The following is a 16,993-nucleotide window of genomic DNA, read 5'->3' as shown; positions in this document are numbered from 1 at the left end:
CGCCTCCCCCGCCCACCGCCGATTGCCTTGCTTGCCTCCAATTGCCGCCGCCACTGGTCTTTGCCACACACCGTCGCCGCTGCCTACAAATGCCTGCCACCCACTATATATTTTGAAGTACATTATTATAAATTTATTTCATATAAAAAAAAGTTCTATGTTTATTTTATAGTGAACCAAACGGCTTAAAAAATTTTCAAATATAATATACTACTTTTGTATTACATTTATTTTATACTGCATTACTTTTTCAACAAATCAAACTGTCAAAATAAAATGGAATAAACCAAATTATACTACAATTCACGTTGATTATTTTGTTTTTACCTATGATTCGACCAAACTAACTAAAATTTAATGTCCTCTTTATCGTTGCTTTCTCCTCTCCTCGCTAATGTCCTCATGGTTGACAACATTTGATGGTCTCATCACCTCCTCTTCTTTTGCAAAAAACTTATTCATGATTATCTTTCAATTCACACTGCATAAATGATCATAATGGTTGTTGCACGCTCGCGTTGACTGTGTGGGTGCGTATCACTCCCCGATCATGGCTATCATCCGTGCTTGGCACTATGCTTCCATTGCAAGGAGATGCCTCATTTGTGCATGTGTATGCTGTCTCCAGTTGCTGCGTCTGCTATGGCGCTCTTACTTTGTTTTGATTTACCTTTGTTAAATTTTTATTCTCTCTCGTGCTAGAAGTTGTACATCCTTGCCCTTGTTGCCTTGATTCATCATTCAACATCCATTCCCTACATTCACCAACTGTCCTGTTGTTCGTTCCACGTTCTTTTGCAGATACCATTAGAGGGAACATTGGCCACGGACCTTTGCTTGATTCTTCATGTTTTCCTACTTTTATTTTTTTTGCATGGGCCCGCATTTTATTATGACTAACCACTTCCTTTTAAGGTAAACTGCTATGGTGTTATCTGATAGTGAGATTTCTGAGCGCTTTGTCTTTCTCCATTTCCTTTATTGATAAGTTTTCTTGAGGCCATTCTAGTATAGAGATTATTTATAGATTCATGAAATTTCGATTTGTGGCTGGGAGCTATAGTATGGGATTTGTTGATTCTCGTTCTAATCAAGCTATCCAAAGAATTAATTACTCAAGATTTCTTTTCTCAACGATATATTATTGGAATGAGTTTCTAATGCATAGGCTCAAATAGACTCCTCATTTTGAGTAGTCTGTTGAATCTCTTGTCACTCTAATTTAGCTTTTTTTTTTAATTCATTTATAGATTCACTTAAGCCATTTTGTGCTCTTTAGCTCAGTTTTTGGAAAACAAATTTAGATGGGTGTTGCCACTGGCCATTACTTTGCTTCTCCTCTTAAGAAATAAATTTGTATTGGTTCCACTTTTACCACTACTAAAAGAAGGTTGAGTTTGTGACATCTTGTTATCATTATTCTTGTAAAATACTTGGTCAGAACATTTTAGAATGCATTAGGGCACACTCGTTGATAACGGAACTAATAGGAAAACAATAGAAAAAAAAAAAAAACTTTTACTTTTATTAATGGGGAACTAGAACTAGGGGTTACAATACAACACAACGATACAGGATAGAGATAACAGAAGCAAACATTCCTAAATGTATCCTAATGTGTTGTGGAGATAGGATGATTGGAAGGGATGATGACAGCCACGGGAGGTTGGTGACAACGAAGGGAAGGTATGAAACTGTACGGACAACAAATAGGTAGGGTTGTAGGTGGTCGACAACGGGTAGTGGGTTGGATAGGAGGAGCTTGGAAGGAGGTCGGAAGGCTGGACAACAGTAATAGCTTGCAGGAAAGGGGATGGCAGGGTGTTGGTGACGGAGGGGGAGTTCGTTGGTTATGACATGGGAGGAGAAATTTTAGGGAAGGTAACAGTGAATGATACAAAAACCACCTCGGAGAGGATACAGCCGAGACACCACCACCTTCTCGGATACAACCCATAAGGGGAAAGAACTCCACACAGGAATCTGAGAACAAACCACCAAAACTGACTCCTACACACACAGGGGACAACAATTTAGAGTTTCCTACAAAGGGAAGGGGGTAGGAAGGTAAGAAGGATCTATAAAACTCTCCCCGTGCGAAGCAGCTTTCTGGTTCACTAGAGTTTGCGATTCTTCTCCTGTCTTCGCACGGAATCACTATGCCGTCCCACCTTCTGCTACGCGACTTGCCTCTCGTCTTCCAGCAATATCACAATCCCACCCCCCTTCTCCTCCCGTGAAATGTTGCGGGCTCTTGCGAAGGATAGCGGGGATTTTTGTCCCGTGGGATCGAAGCTCCACTCTTTGGCGCACATTCATTGCCCGTGCTCGAGCGCTGATTTCAACACCCACGTAAGTCTTCTGGGCTTTGAGGAGCTTCAACTTCATAGGTCTAAGCTTCTGTTTCGTCATCAGCCACCCTGAATCCAACTCAGACTGCATTGTCGCGCGAGTTATTTGACGGTCTTCCTCAGCTTGCGAGCAAATGCCCATATCGATTTGGCATCCTGAGGATGTGGACCACACTTATACTGCTGAATCTTCCCAAAGTAACCCATGATCAGTTCAGACGGGCGTGTAGTGAGACCCTTTTTCACACTGCGGTGGTGTTGTTGGTCCGACGTTGACCTGGCATAACCTCGACAATATCTGTACTGTATCTGGGGAGGGTGTCTCGGTGCTCTCGTCTGATGTTATTACTAAAACTAGTCCCACTGATGCTGCTCTGCTGATAAGGGTTCCTGTGGTTGATCGCTTTCCGTCCTTGGTGAAAGAATACATGTTTCTACATTTGTCATGCTGAGTCCTTTGGTCAAACTGCCACGGTCGTCCCAACAAATGGTGGCAGACATCAATGGGAATCACGCACACCACATCTGGTATTGTAGTTGGCCTCCGATTGAAAACTCTACCAAGCATCTTCAGTCGATGCTAACCTGGTTTTCCTTCTTCAACCACATCTGTGAATATGGCGGGGAAAGCCTCTGTGTCGCAAGTCCCAATCTCTCTACCAGCTGTGTCGATGCCATATTGTTGCTGCTTCTGTTGTCGATGAATAAATTGCATACTTTTTCTGCTCATTGTGCATTGGGTGTAGAATATATTGTGGCGAAGCCACTGCGAATATGTCAGCAGGATTTGTCGAATCACGAGCGCCTCCCATTCATCTGGGGGAAGCATATATTCCTCATCCTGTTCCTCATCTTTCTCCCATCACTATTCTCTTCCACGGTGTTTTGATCAGTAAGTGAGATTACTTTGCTCTTAGGACAACTGCAGGCTATGTGGTCGTAACTGTGTTATTTGAACCATTTTCTGGCTGATACAATGTTGGAGGCACTACCTTTCTCCTGTTTCTTGTTTTGATTCAGACTGTTATTTCCGTGTCCAGGCTGGCTAGTCTCTCCCGGGGTGCCCTTGTCGGTCGTGGTAACTGTAGGTGGATGCTTACCTGAAGTTTGTTGTTTAAAGGATGACTGTTGTTTGCTTTTCTTTTGTTGCCTTTTCACATTCAATGCTAATGTCTGAACATCCCCCAACTTTTAGTATGACTGCAATTGTACCACATTGCTGATGGCGTGTATCAGATTCTCGAGATATCTGACTATCGCATGTTTTTCTGGCTCCTCAATTCGCATTTCAGCTGCAAGTGGTCAAATTGGGCTGTGAACTTCTCAATTGAAAGATCCCTCAGCTGTAGGTTGTGGAGTTTTAGAAACATATTCTGGCGATAGTGGGGTAGGAGGTACTTTTTCTGCATTGTCTTCTTCATTTTCTCCGACTTAGTTATCTTCTCACTGCTTTTCTCTGCTTTTGTAGATTTTCCTACCATAAGTAGGCATTTTCTTTAAATTAATGGCAGCTAGCTTGATTTATTTGTTCTCTTGTACATCTTTATATTTGAAAATCTGTTGAACAGATTGTAGCTAGTTGATAAACTCTTCGGGATCCATACTTCCCTCAAATTATGGGAGGTCAATCTTGATTTCAAAGTCCCGCTGACCTCCATAAGGGACCTCTTCTCTCGGCCTCCTTTAACATTGGATACAAAAACGACATGGTCGATATTCCTCGTCACTGTGATCTTCCATGTGGAACAAATTCATCTCTTCATCCCTGTCTTCTCTTTGACTCTCTCGATTACGGTTGAATGTAACCTCTTTCTGGTTATCGTCATCCAACTCGGCTAGTCTTCGTTGCAGATGATGAATTTCTCGTTGGATGTCTTCTCGAGTAGAGCTTGGTGTATCTCTCCATGGTGGCATGGTTAGGGTTGAAGATTGGAAGGAGAAAAATTGGTTGATGTGGCTTGGGTGGGGCAGATGCTAGAAACCCTAAGATGAGATTAGGGTCGGGCTAGCTCTAATGCCAAATGATACCAGTACTAGTAGGAAAACAGTGGAAACACAAAAAACAAACTTTTATTAGTAGGGAAATATGGGTTAAAATATAACGCAACAATACAAAACTTATACAACACAAGCAAACACTGCCAAATGTATTTGAATGGGTGGTGGAGGTCGGCTTGAGGTATAGGATGATTGGAAGGGATGATGACAACCACGGGAAGAGTGTGGCAGTGAAGAGAAGGTGCAGAAATGTAGGGACAAGAAGGTAGGGTTGTAGATGTTCGACAACGGGCAGTGGGTTGGGAGGAGTTTGGAAGGAGGTCGGAAGGATGGGCAACAGTAATAGCTTGCTGAAGAGGATAGGGCTTTGGTGGCGGAGGGGGAGTTCTGTGGTTGTGCGTGCGGAGGAGAAGGCTTTGAGAAAGTAAAAGAGAAGGATACAAACACCATCTCAGAGAGGATACAGTCAGAGAACCACCACCTCTTCAGATTCAAACCCCAAAGAGAAAGAACTCCACACAAGAATTTGACACCATCAAAACTGACTCCACATATAGGAGACAACAATTTATCGCCTCCTATAAATGGATGCGGGTGGGAAGGTAAGAAGGATCTAGAAAACTCTCTTCGGGCGAGGCAGCTTCCTAGATCGTGAGAGTTCGCGATTCTTCACCCGCCTTTGTGCGGAATTATGATCCCGTCCTGCCTTTTGCTTCACAACTCGCCTCTCATCTTTGTGCGGTATTGCGATCTTGTCCCCCTTCTCCTCCTGCGAAATGTCGCTTGTTCTCGCAAAGGGTTGTGGGGTTTCTGGCCCTGCGTGATTGAAGCGCTCTGCTTCGGGGTTCATTAAGCACCCGTACTCGGGCGCTGATTTCAGCACCCACGCCTCTCATAGTTGCTGGATTCTAGTAATCTTGGAAGCGAGGATCTATGATATGATAAAATCCTACTTTTTTATGTTGGCAATTTCCTTTCCTTTCAATATTGTCTGTGCTAAAAAACTGGAATCAACTTTGGATATTGTGTTATAATCAATGCTTTTCGAAGTTGCTAGTCCCATCTAGTTCTACTCACGAAATTAGTGATCATTTCTCGTATTGAGTTTTTGTTTTCTTTTCTTTGTTCTCCTTGATGTCGGGGAGGTGGTTTATCCGCTCTTTTTTTATTACCTATGATGTTAGTTTTTCAAGCCAAGAGGAGCCATAAGATGTTTCAGCTTGTACTTGCTCTAAGAGGGAAGAAATAGCTCGAAAATATACTTCTACATTCCAAAGTATATTAGGCTCAAAGTTTGATGATTCTGACATAGCTATTGGGGGGTTTTTCACATTTTTTCGGCAATGTTGCATTTAATTTCTAGTCATTTCCATATAGTATTGTTTTGTTATTGCGTTGTGTTGGATCCTTTTCATGGAATGGTAATATATCCCTTTTTTTTGCTTGAACAAATAAAAAAAAATTCATAAATGAAAATAGTTTGTCTCTCATCCGTGGCCTCTCCCCGTGCTTGTCTCTCTGCTTGTGCCAGCAAGTGGTTTTGCCCCTTGGCATTTCACTTCCGCTAGTAATTCTTTTCATTACCATAACTTCTTGCTCACATTCACATCTCGTATGTAGTGTTGCATTTAGGCATGCTCTTGCTCACTCTATGGCATCGACATCTCATTGCGTTAAAGTCTCATTTTTCTTGCTCTTGGTTAGATTTTTCTAGCTTGGTTACTATTGCAGCTTGGATGATCCTCTAATTGCCCCTTACTTTTTTTATCACCTGTCATGGTTTTCTACTTTTCCTCTGATTTTTGACCTTTTGTGGATCACTTCTTTTGGTTTTGGTTTGTGCCACAACTGCCATTCTAACTTTTGATTTTGCATTTCATCCGCTGCTTTTCTGCCTTTGTTATTCTCTTTATGGTGAATCACACTTCTTCATTATTTTTTTTAGAATTTTAGATGCAATTCCGATTTCCATTACTGCTGCTTGTTCCAATGTCTCATTTTTATGAGGAGGCTCTTTTAATATTTTCACTCCTTCAATAATTGAGCTTCTTGCGGCTCCCACTTGTTGTCCTTTTGCAAGTGTTGTTGTTGGACTGACTGTTTCAAGATTGCATTCCTCTCCTTTTAACCATTTTTTTTTTCAAATTAAGATTTAACTAAAGATAAATTAAGGTGGCTATTCGCATATCAAGATAAATCTGCGCTCATTTCACTCAAAATGAGAACTTCTTAGGCCATTCTCTAACTGTGGGCATATTCTCTTTGGGCCATTACAATTTGGAAGTTATTTGCAAATTGATGCTTGGTTTACCCTTGATTTGTGACTTTTTTGTTGAGCTCATTGACTCTTGTCGTGTCATATAAGACAAGCTTTAGAAATGTATTACACCAGACTTTTTTCTCAATGCTCCTACTATGTTAGTAACTATACACTATAAATGGTAAAACCGTACTCCTATTTTATCTTTTTTCAGGTGCCATCTATCTCTCTAGTTTGGTTTGCAATCCCTTGACTTTTTCAACATTAGTTTAGCCAATCCACTTTTTTTCTCCGCAGGCTCTATATTTCATCTACATTGCTGCAATTACTGTTCTTTTTAATTCCTCTATTTTAAAAGTTTTGGTTGAATTGGTTGAAACGTTGTGATTGATTTCTCTTTTTATGGGATATTGACAGAAGGTTTAATTTAAATGCATTTAATTCTATTGATTTTTTTGCAAAATTTTCGAATGTAAATTTTATAAATGTTTCAAGGCGTATTCATATTTGAGGAAATCTAATTATTAGCCATAGGAGGAATAAAATAATGTTTAGAATTGTCCTCCCATCACTATGATGCTTGATACTCCTTGATCTTATTGATCTACACTTAAAAATTTGGAAGCCATGCAGATTCTGTTTTGGAATTTGAGACTACTGTGCCTACCTTTGCTAGTCTCATGGAGTTGATCACTGATCCAACTGCAAATCCTTGATGCCAACTTGCTTGTTCTTGAAAAACATCACCCCTGCCAATTAGTGAAGACGTTAATGAACATTATTCTCAGTAAATTGATTCAAATGATAGCATTCAAAGTGTTAATACTCTGTTGGGGAGGAGGTTTCAAATCTTATTTACCAGATTTACCAGCCCTCAAACAAGATATTCAAAATGAATATTTTTTTTGTAGTTTTTATATGGCCCCTCATAATTTATTTATTATGTCTATTATTATGTGAAGCTTGATTATTTTAATCAATTATTCACTCAGAGTCCTCAATTTTGCCGATCAAGTTTGATTGTGAGTTTGCTTTTTTGGGGTGTATTGCTCCGGAAATTTTTTATTTTGTACACAATGCTTCGACGCCGTACTTGCAATGGCCTAACATCACCACAACCAGTCCAGGTTCAAGACCCAAAAGCACCGCATTGAAGCGCTGGGATGCCGCGCCCCGACACCCTTTTGGAGAACTACGATGCCACTGTCGCGGCGCGCTTGCGCCAGTAATTGACTTTGGGCAGTTTTTCACTTAAAGTTTTGTTTTTGCGGCAAGTAATGTATTGAATTTCAAATTCTCTTTTGCAAAGGAGATGAGATGTGTCTTAGAGTGCTGCAAAGTGTGTAGAGGCTTGAATGCGGTGTACTTTTTACGATTCTCCTCATTCTTTTCATAGTGGATTTTTTGGTGTGGCGCAACTATTATTTTTCTCGTTCTCTGATTTTTCATGTTAAATCTCGTGTTTTCTAAGGTTTTTATGCTTTGTTTGCTTATGTTCAAAGCTTTGTTACAGATTTTTTGAATCAGTTTTTTCAATTTAAAATCCCCCAAACCATCTTATGTATTTTCCTTTTTTCCTCTAGCAGTTGCCCTTGTTGTATTTATACCATTTACTAGTTACGATTATCTTTTTTTAAGATAAAAAGATTTTTATGAAGAGTAATAAAGTTGACTTAGTTTGAATGAAGATTAAAAATTACTCGTAATCATTAAATTAAATTATTTCAATATATTCTTCTAATTTTTCAGGTATTCATCGAAGACCAGCTGAAGTCCTCGGTCAAGTTCATGTTGCAACTCGAGTTCGCTCATCTGAATCTTTATGGGCTCTTGCTTATGGTGGTCCAATGGCTTTACTTCCACTAACTGTAAGCAATGTGAAGATGGACAGCCTTGAGCCCATCTTTGGTGACTTTTCTCTCTCGCTTGGGTGTGCTTCAATTTCAGCCTCGATACTAAGAATCCTCTGCATTGCAACCCAACATACCGGAAACAAGGAGGAAATATGCCGTTGTTGGGCTCCAGAGATCTTGTCGAGAACTCTCTATCATTTACTGCATTCTATTTCTGTTATGGAACTAAGGAAGCAAAACGTGCTTTATGATGAAGAACTCCTTGTTGCTGTTATATCTCTGTGTCAGGCTGACAAAAATAATCATTCGCAAAAGGTGCAACTTTTTAGTACCCTCCTTTTGGATTTGAAAGCATGGAGCTTGTGCAAATATGGTTTACAGAAAAAGCTCTTATCATCCCTTGCAGACTTGGTGTTTACAGAGTCTTTAGCAATGCGTGATGCCAATGCCCTGCAACTTCTTCTTGATGGATGCCGAAGATGCTACTGGGTAGTCCCTGAAATGGACTTGTTTGATTCATTTCCTAATCTGGAAACTAGGCCTGCCAGCGAAATTAATCTACTGGTAGATGAGCTTATGGTAGTCATTGAGCTCTTGATTGGGGCTGCACCTTCCTCGCTGGCTTCTGCTGATATGAGATGTTTAATTAGCTTTCTAATTGAATGTCCACAATCAAATCAGGTATATTATTGATCATTTTGGAATTGGTTTCTTAGGTTTGCCATTATTGATTTGTGCTTGTATCCAAATATTCCGACATCTTCTTGCTAGGATGCTTCTAATGTGAGGTTTCCAGGTGTATATGAAGAATGATGAGTTTCAGTGGCTCCAAAATATTCTGCCATTCCCTTTGAACTTGTCTGTTACTATAACTAGGTCTCTCACTAAGTTGCTCCTGATTCGACCGGTCTATTTCCTAGGTTAATACTCTATGATAATCTCAAATGGACTTGTGGTAATACTATCCATTGGTTGGTGAATTGTATGCAAACTCAGCCACATACAATTTCAAATTCTACTTAGGTGCATGATCTTTTATAAGAGAAGATATCCTAACTTCTGAACTTCTACTTACCACCTTAATTGACCAATAATTTATGGATGATAATAAATTAGAATTTATTTTCTGATGAGTTTTTTAAAAGTAACTCATGAATTTAAATATTTTGATCTGGAATAATTGTATTAGGTAAATTATGTAATCTAACCACTGTATTAAAATACGGTTTAGTAGCTTATTTTACTTCAATAAATTTATGACATGTTGTTCAATGTGATGATTTTGAAAATGAAATTTTTCACTACATAAATAAAATCTTGTTTTCGTAGTATTCTGGATAAACCTATGACAAAGTTTATGCTAACGTCTTTCAAGGGTTTATATGAAGTTGGTGGAGGTGTATGTAAACATTTATTCTTTTTTTGTCTTTCCCTGCAAAACAAGTATAGCTAATGGATTGCTGAAATCTTGACCATCAATCTGGCATTTATGGGAAAATTTGTGCTATTTTAAAGTCTTCATAACATTAGTGCAAAATATTTTGGTAGTATCTTATCTATAATATAATTTGCCTTTTAAAAAGTTGATCCTTAACAAACTCTTTTTGAAGAGCCTGATGTAAATTTTTGATGCCCATACAAGCTCTCAAACTTTATATATTTTTTCCTCAAGGTGTTACCTTGATTGAGTTTTGATAATCTAATAAACGACTTGGGCATGATATATATACAACTCAACTTTTGAGAAATTGTTGAAATAAACTTGGATTTTAGCCAACTTTCTATCAAGTGCAGCACAACAATTCATGGATAACTACCGTACATCTCAAAAAATTCAATAACTTGTAGACAACCAACTTTTAAACTACAAGAAAGGGGCAAGACAGTAGCAATATACATTTTTGTTATGTTATTTTTTTTTGAATTTTAGAATTAAAGTCCTGACTTCCATATTCGTTTCTTTCCTTCATAAGTAGGGGTGTTAACGAGCTTGAGCTCGACTCTTTAAAAAATTTCATTGTTCATGTTCGACTCATTTATATGTAGAGCTCAAAAAAAATTTGTTCTTCTTCAGCTCGTTTGCTTAGCAAGTTGAACACGAGTTTGCGAGCAACGAGCCGTTTTGACAGTCCTAATCACAGCCGCATGATGTTAAGGGCAGGGGTGATTGTGCGGTACTCTTAACATCATACTACTAGGGTAGTTAAGTGTGGGGCTCTTTCAAATAGACAACAATTTCTTGTGAAGGAGTGATTGTGCGGTACTCTTCTCTCATGGAATGAACCGTTTCCACAAATTTTGCCTGGTTCAACATTATGAGGCTGCTTGTCCCACTTCTCGTGTGGGATCCCGCTTTTGTGTGGGAGATGCACCCGCGTCAGTCTCTCTGGGTTAAGGGAGCTTTGACCTCATTTTTCACGGTCAAACCTTCTGGTTCCTAATAACATAGAGTTAAATATGCTATCACATTGAAAGTAGCAGAAATGTTGTAGTTCCTGGTAGGTCGATCTTATAGGCGTTGTCATTCAGTCTTTTGAGAATCCTAAAAGGTTCATCTGCCCTAGGCAAGGTCAAGGGATTGCGGTCATGGGTCAACAATTCGAGTATTGGGATAGTGGCCAAGTGGAGCTTCAAGCTGTCCACCATTTTTCTGATATCTGTGAACCATGGATGTATGAGAGCAAACTTATTATTATTGAAGGAGATTACACCATCATCATACTGTTTTTGCAAGCTAATGTGACCAAAGAGCAATAAAAACCACGTGTGGCTCCCAATTTTGCTTTCCTTTTGAAGTTGGGGCAGATGCTTTTTTATCTACCCCGTGAATATAACAAGGCGGCACATGCGTGTGCGCTGCTTGCCCTTCAAGACCGTTTGTTTGTCGCATTTAAATGATCATAATGCTCTTTCCTCTATTCTTGTAGATGATATATCACATTTTGGTACATAATAGGTGCATATCGGGATATCTATTTGTAATTTTTGAAGCTATTGATGCAAAATGCAGGATTTCAAGGAAACATTTTTTCTTCAACTTGATCCACACTAGATCCCCTTCTTAGAAAGTCTCCCTTTCCAGTTTTATTTGCCTGTGCTTGGTACTTGCGGTTCTGCTTGGTGTTATCCTTTCCTGTCTCTTTGTACAATCTCTGAATCTCTTGTACCCTTTCTTTAGCATCCTCACTAATTTTCGATGTCAAAATGAGTAATACCAAGTAAACTAAAGTGAGAGGGTTGTTCCCATAAACCATCTCAAATGGGTTGCGTCCCATGGTCTAGCTCACGGATCTGTTCTAAGCAAATTTGGCTTGGGCTAGAATGAGGTCTCATTGTTTAATTTTTTTCACCACAAAGTACTTCAGAAGTTTCCACAGACTCCTGCTCATCATTTGTGTCTGACTGTCTGTCTTGGGATGAACTGTTGACCTGAATTGAAGGGTCCCCAGAAGTGACTTTAGAAACTTAACATCTCCGTCGGAAGTAATGGTCCTGGGTATCCGATGCAGTCTCACGATCTCCTTGAAGTATAAGTTAGCTACATGTGATGCATCCAACATCCGATGTCAAGTTTCGAAATGCGCCATCTTCAATAATCTATTTAGCACAACCAGCACAAAACCCTTGTTCTACTGCTTCCTCAGAAGAACCATCACAAAATTCATGCTAACGTCTAGCCATAGGGCCTTCTGTATTGGTAAAGGAGTGTATAGTTCTATATGCCGCCCTCTGGTTTTGGCCACATCATAAATTATGCATTGTCTGACATGTCGTTTCACATCTCTCCTCAGTCGGGGCCAAAAGTGTTCTCGCATGATTGCGAGTCTTATCTCTGTCAAATTGTCATGCAATTCCTTTGCTATGAATTTACTGAATAATGTACTCTCAGCGAAAATCTAGGAATACACAATTTATTCTGGTGGAACGGATAATCACCAGCCTTGTGATAATGATCTGTAGGCTTCTCTTGACACTGATCCCAGATCTTTTTAAAATCTTTGTCTGTCACGTACAATTCCTTCACTATCTCAAAGCCTACGACCCGAGTCTGCATAGAAGTGATCACCAACTGATGGCAGCTCAGTGCATTTGCTACTCGATTTTGGTTTCCCGCCTTTTGCTTAAGCATGAATTGGAAAGATGTTAAGAACTCTATCTAGGATGCATGTCGACCCTTTACTTGTTCTGGCTGTTCAAGAACTTCAAAGACTCATGATCCGTAAATAAGGTGTACTTACTGGTCAACAAGTAGTGACTCAAGTGATTAAGAGCTCTCATGATCATATAGAACTCTTTGTCGCATGCCAAATATTTTTCTCTTGCATTCATTCAACTTCTCACTGATGAATGCTATGGGGTGGTTTCTACAGCTCAACACTGCTTTCATTCTCACATTTGAGGCGTCACACTCCATCTTAAACAACTGATTGAAGTTTGGTAATGCCAATACTAATACCTGGGTCACTTTATCCTTTAGTGTATCCAAATTGAACTGAACAACTTCCGTCCAGTGAAACTTCTCCTTTTTCAAAATTTCTATTAGAGAAGCTTTGATGGTGCTGGAGTTCTTGAGGAATCACCTATAAAATGATACCAGCCCCAAAAAATTTCTCAACTTGGTAAATGACCGTGGGACTGTCCAGCTCATGATGACTTCCATCTTTGTGGGATCTATCTAAATGCTTGCACTAGACAATACATATCTAAAAAAACATACTTTTTTTGTGAGAAAGTGAAACTTCTTTTGGTGGGTGTATAGTTTCTCTGATTGCACGTCCTCGAAGTCCGTCCTCAGGCGCTTTAAGTGCTCCTTGGATTTGCTGTATACCAAAATATCATCGAAGTACACCACTGCGAATCGATGTGAGCCTGAAAGACTTGATTCATCAATCTCATGAGCGCACTGGGTGTATTAGACAATTGGAAAGGCATGTCCATCCACTCATATAATCCATGCTAGATCTTGAAAGCAGTCTTCCACTCCTCCCTTGGTCTCATTTGGATCTGGTGATATCATCTGCTTAAGTCGATTTCAGAAGTGATAATGGCTCCATTCAATTCATCCAAGAGGTCATCCAAGCGATGCATCAGGAACATGCATTTGATAGAGATTTTGTTGATGGCTTGACTATGAATGCACATCCTCCACGATCCGTCGTTAAATGCCATTAAGACGGGGGTAGCACATGTGCTAGTACTCTCTCTGACCAGACCCCTCGTATTGAGATCTTGTATATGTTGCTGTAATTTCTCATATTCTACTGATCTTAATTTGTAGGTAGGCTTGTTTAACAACACTTATCTGATGATAAAATCTATGACATGCTGAATGTCCCTCAATGGTGGCAATCTCTCTGGAAGGCTGTCAGTCGTTTCATCTCGAAAATCACATCAGTGGTTGTATGGGTTATGATATCTTAACCTCTTCCTCAGTTCTTCTAACAGGGCTAAAGCCATGGACACTGGAGTCCCTCGTACCGACTGCATATAGGTGGCTCTTGGGACTATTGTCTCCGCTGTGATATCTACTCCTTTTGCGTCCTTGACAGGCAAAAGAATTGTGCATCTTACTTTCTTCTTGAATGAATGCGTTCTCGAACCTGCCGTGTTGGGCCTTGCAGTTGAATTGCCAATATCACCCCAACAAAATATGACAAACGCCTATAGGTACCACGTTGCATCACATCTGCTTCTGTAACCAATCTCCAATAGAAAACCCAACCAAGCAATGTTTATCCATGCACTTCTCATTCCCCATTTTAACCAGATAAGGGAATTGGATTGAGGATGATTTCGCAAGCCCGACTCCAGTTTCTTCACCATAATAGTGGATATTATATTCTCACTGTTCCCACCGTTAATAATCAGGTTGCAGGCCTTTCCTTCATGATGCATTTGGTGCAAAAAAAACTATACCTTTGCCATAAATGATCCTTTTCCAGCTCAGTCTGTAGGACACTCGTCACTACTAGCATTTCTCCGTTATCTCCATGGGGTTGAAGTTCCTTCTCCTAAACCTCCTTTGCTTCCTCCTCACCCACTTTCTCAACGACACCCTGCTTGGTGAATGAAACAACTCAGCTAATGGAGCAGCTGAAGGCTATGTTTCTATAGTCGTGGGACCTAAAACATTTCCTGTCAGGCACTGTACTGGGCGAATTACTATTTTTCAGGTTTCTTGCCACTCAGTTCTATCCTGTCATTTTCTTGTTCTATTTTTCCAGCTCCTGTCATACCCTTGTTAGTAGTTGTGGCTGTATGGAGTTGTCTGATTGAGGGTGGTTGTCTGTTTTGTTTCTGTTGTCTATACATCTTCAAGGCTAAGGTCTGGTCATCTTCCTTTGAACAATAGGATTGTAGTTGCACAATGTTACTGATAGCAGGCTTCGGACTTCCCTGTTATTGGAATGTGATATGTTCCTCTTGTTTGACCAACTCACATTTCATTTGAAGTTGGTGAAACTGTGCCATTAACTCCTCCATTGATTGGTCTCTTTGCTGTAGGTGATAGAGCTCATAAACATATGCTGACAGTACTGAGGAGTCAAGTACTTTCTCTGCATTTTCTTTCTCATTTTCTCCCATCTAGTAATCTTGTTTCTTCCTTCTCTCTTTTGCCATTGCAAGTTTTCCTACCACAAGGAAGCGCTCTTTCTCAATTTGATGGCCGCAAGTTTCACCCTTTTGTCTTCTGACACTTCTTTGTGTTTGAGGATTCTCTCGACTGGCTGCATCCATTCGATGAAATTATCTGGATCCATCTCTCCATTGAATTCCATTAGTTCCACTTTTACTCTGAGGTCCTTCATATGTCACTTTTTCTCTTGGCATCATCTTATAATGAATTTTGAAGCGTCGTGGTCTCTCCTCTTCATCATTGAAGTCTTCATAATGGAAGGGGTTCAAATTCTCATCAATTTCTTCTCTTCGACACCCCATATCATGATCGAGAGTAATTTCTCCCTATTTCCTGTCATGGATCTCCACAACCCTTTGTTGAAGTCAATGGATCTTTCGCTGTGTCTCTTTCCGGGTAGTTTCCAACATGTCTCATTAGTAACATGGTTACAGTTTGGGTTTGTGGAAGTGGAAGTGGGTATTGTAGATAGAAAAAAAAATTTTGGGATGGAAATATGTAGGAAGGCTAGAAACCCTAGGATAAGACCATGTTTACGCTAGCTCTGATACCAAATGATATCATACTTGATTCAAAACAACAAGAATGATAATATTACTGTTGAAATTTAAAGGGGGTTACAAATAAGATACTTAAAAATAAGAAAAGAACGACACAAACACAAAATACACTATAGGGCTTGGATCGACGGTGGTGGATTGTGTGCCGAGCTAATAGAAATAGAGAGCTTTAGGTGGTAGGGAGGTTTAGCTGCAGCGAGGGGAAGCTAGTTTGATGACTAGACAACACTTGGGGTCTGCAGAAGGTTAGGCAGCATGCAATGAGGCATTTGGTGGGTTTGGTAGCAAATGGAGGGTTGCTGGAGATTGTGGGCAGCAAGTAAGGGATCACATATAAGGGAGGAAACTAAGATGTAATCACCACCTTGTAGCAGGATACAACCGGGCCACCGCATATCCTCGGATACAACCGGGGCACTGCATGCCCTCGGATAAAACCTTACCTAGGGAGAAAGACACCGTCAGCAAAAAAATTGAAGCAAAACTAACCTTAAATACATAAAACTAACCGTCAAGGATTGATTGTGCAGTTCCCTCCTCCCTTGGGATGGACCGATTCACACAAAAATTGCACCCGGTTCTACTGCAAGAGGCTGTCGGTCCCGCATCTCATGCAGGATCCCCCATCTCGTGTGGGAGATGCACCTGTGTCTGTCAGCGTCTTAGGTTTTCCCTTGTAGGGTTATTTTCAAGGGTCAAGTTGTGCTCCGACCTTATCTTGCTCTCGATGTGGTGACTATTCTCAGCTATCCTTCCTATACATACCTCTGCTACTGCCGTCTTGTGCGGGTCACTTTCCCTGCTTTAGTCGCCTAGAAGACCATCGTCTGTGCTATTCCCGCAACTAGCAAACCTCAATGCCGCCTTTCGTATTTTCTATTTTTGATTCCTGGCTTTCTTCCTGCCATTACTACCACCCTCTTGCCGCTCTCCTTGCACTTCTCCACCTTCCAGCCGCTCCTTACTGCATACTGCAGATACAATCGCCCACAACCTTATTGCTTCCTCCGTGCAGATCCAACCCCGATCTTCCTAGCCGCCATACCCACTCTATATTTCTGCTTTGCTATCCAACCCTAAAGTGCAACCCAAAACCCCTTTTGATGTTGGTTCAACAACGCCCATATCGTCAGTCCAGCCAAATGTCGACCCTTCCAACCCCAAAACCGACCACAACCACTCTTGGATCTAACCCTAGTGTGAGTTTGTGTATTGTGTTATTATTTTCTTAATGTGGTTGTAACTTTCTATTTGAATTTAACAATAATAGTTGATTTTTCTATTGATGTTTGGTTGAACTTCGATATCATTTCATAATAGAGTTATCTTTCCCT

General features: G+C 40.3%; 1 protein-coding gene across 3 annotated transcripts in view; it reads left to right on the top strand.

Annotated features, from left to right (window-relative positions):
- LOC110033220 (BEACH domain-containing protein C1-like) overlaps window positions 1-16,993 on the top strand; it is a 154,093-nt gene that overhangs the window by 6,598 nt on the left and 130,502 nt on the right. For all 3 annotated transcript variants that reach the window (XM_020737131.1, XM_020737130.1, XM_020737132.1), the window contains exon 2: window positions 8,359-9,143. In XM_020737131.1, coding sequence (XP_020592790.1) covers window positions 8,359-9,143 — 785 coding nt within the window. The remainder of the gene's footprint in view (window positions 1-8,358; window positions 9,144-16,993) is intronic.

The sequence above is a fragment of the Phalaenopsis equestris genome, unplaced genomic scaffold, assembly GCF_001263595.1.
Source record: "Phalaenopsis equestris unplaced genomic scaffold, ASM126359v1 Scaffold001116, whole genome shotgun sequence".
In the NCBI taxonomy this organism is placed as follows: Eukaryota; Viridiplantae; Streptophyta; class Magnoliopsida; order Asparagales; family Orchidaceae; genus Phalaenopsis; species Phalaenopsis equestris.
The sequence above is the reverse complement of the archived record's forward strand: the minus strand, read 5'-3'. Positions and strand labels throughout refer to the sequence as shown.